The following is a 1,541-nucleotide window of genomic DNA, read 5'->3' as shown; positions in this document are numbered from 1 at the left end:
ATTGGTTGTATCAATGATCTCTACATGTTCCAGGGAAAGAACTCTGTTGATTATGAAGACTTTAGGTAACTGAGATGGTACAGTGGGGAGATTAGGGGGCATATCTGGGAAGTAAGCTGAGATCACTCTATCTCCTGGAGAGAAGTCTTCCGTAGGGATCTTTTTGTTCCTCTACTTTCTTGGTACCTTCTTCCTTGTGTCCTTTGATATTGCCTTGCTCTCGAAGACTTCTTTTTCTAAGGGGGTTTTGATGTTGTCTTCACATCCCTCTAGAGGTTTAGGTTCCTTCAACTTTTCCTTGAGCTGTGGTAGTTGCTATTTCCCTTGTTTATCAACCAAAGGGGTCTCCAGATAGGTTGGGTGTGCTTCAGTGCTTGCTTCCTTCTTCAGCATCTCATTATGATCTTTGCTTGGTTCCTTGTGCTCTTGGTCTGCTTCTTGTGAGAGTTTGAAGACATTAAAGCTGAGCTGTTCATCATGGATTCTCAATATTAGCTCCCCTTTCTCCACATCTATGAGTGCTCTTGCCGTAGCTAGGAAGGGTCTTCCCAATATGATTGGGTGAGTGTGACTCTCTTCCATGTCCAGGATGACAAAGTCTGTTGGGAGAAAGTATTTCCCAACCTTTAACAACACATTTTCCACCACTCCTATTGCTTGCTTTTGAGTCTTGTCAGCCAGTCTGATGACTACATCTGTGGACATTATCTCATTGATCTGCAGTCTCTTCGCCAAGGATAGGGACAGTAAGTTGATGCTTGCCCCCAAATCACAGAGTGCTCTATCAAACATTGTTTCCCCTATGGCACAGGGGATGTGAAAACTCCCTGGGTCTCTTCTTTTTGTAGGTAACTCAGGTTGAATAAGGGCACTACATTCCTTGTTCAACACTATAGTCTGGCCTCCTTTGATTGAGCTTTTCCTGGGAAGAAGTTCCTTCATATACTTGATGAATGCAGGCATTTGTTGGATGGCCTTGATGAATGGTATGTTCACATGCAGAGATGCAAACAAGTCTAGGAACCTTGAGTATATTCTCCTCCCCACAGCACCATTGAGCAGTTGGGGAAATGGTGCATAGAGCTTCAGCAACTCTTGTTGTGAGATTTCTGGTTCTTGGTGATCTCTATCCTCCTCCTCTGTTGAATTGTCTTTAGGTTGTTCGGAAAGTTTGCTTTGCTTGTCTTCAGCCTCTTGATCACTTGTAGTGACCATTTTACAATCTTCCCATATTACTTTCTTTGCTTCTCCTCTTGGGTTTTTCTCCGTGTCACTTGGGAAGCCATCAGTAGGTTTGGGAATTTTCTCAGCTAAGCATCCCACTTGGAATTCCAGCTTCTTGATGGTCTTTCCCTGGTTCTTAATGTTGGCTCACACCTCCTCTTTGAACACCTTGTTTTTTTGAATCTCTTGGCATATTCCTTCAAGTAAGGTTTCAAGCTTAGAGAGTCTGTCATCAATTGATGGTAGATTGGGATTAGAGGTGGAAGGATGAGAGGTGTTGTTTTGGTTTTGATATGGGTGTGAAGAAGTGTTGTTGT

The 1,541-nt window shown here is 43.2% G+C and overlaps 1 protein-coding gene across 1 annotated transcript; it reads right to left on the bottom strand.

The window, feature by feature from the left end:
* Nucleotides 1–315: 315 nt before the first annotated feature.
* On the bottom strand, nucleotides 316–1,215 carry LOC130980812 (uncharacterized). The gene has a single exon (XM_057904453.1). The coding sequence runs from the start codon at nucleotides 1,213–1,215 to the stop codon at nucleotides 316–318; it is 900 nt and encodes a 299-aa protein (XP_057760436.1).
* Between the last annotated feature and the right edge of the window lie 326 nt (nucleotides 1,216–1,541).

The sequence above is a fragment of the Arachis stenosperma genome, chromosome 5 (assembly GCF_014773155.1).
Source record: "Arachis stenosperma cultivar V10309 chromosome 5, arast.V10309.gnm1.PFL2, whole genome shotgun sequence".
Classification (NCBI taxonomy): domain Eukaryota; kingdom Viridiplantae; phylum Streptophyta; class Magnoliopsida; order Fabales; family Fabaceae; genus Arachis; species Arachis stenosperma.
Note: the sequence above shows the minus strand (reverse complement) of the source record. Positions and strands in the feature narration are given on the sequence as shown.

Bases quoted from the DNA above. Each gene is read 5' to 3' on its own strand.
- LOC130980812 (XM_057904453.1), bottom strand. From the start codon at position 1,215: ATGGTCACTACAAGTGATCAAGAGGCTGAAGACAAGCAAAGCAAACTT.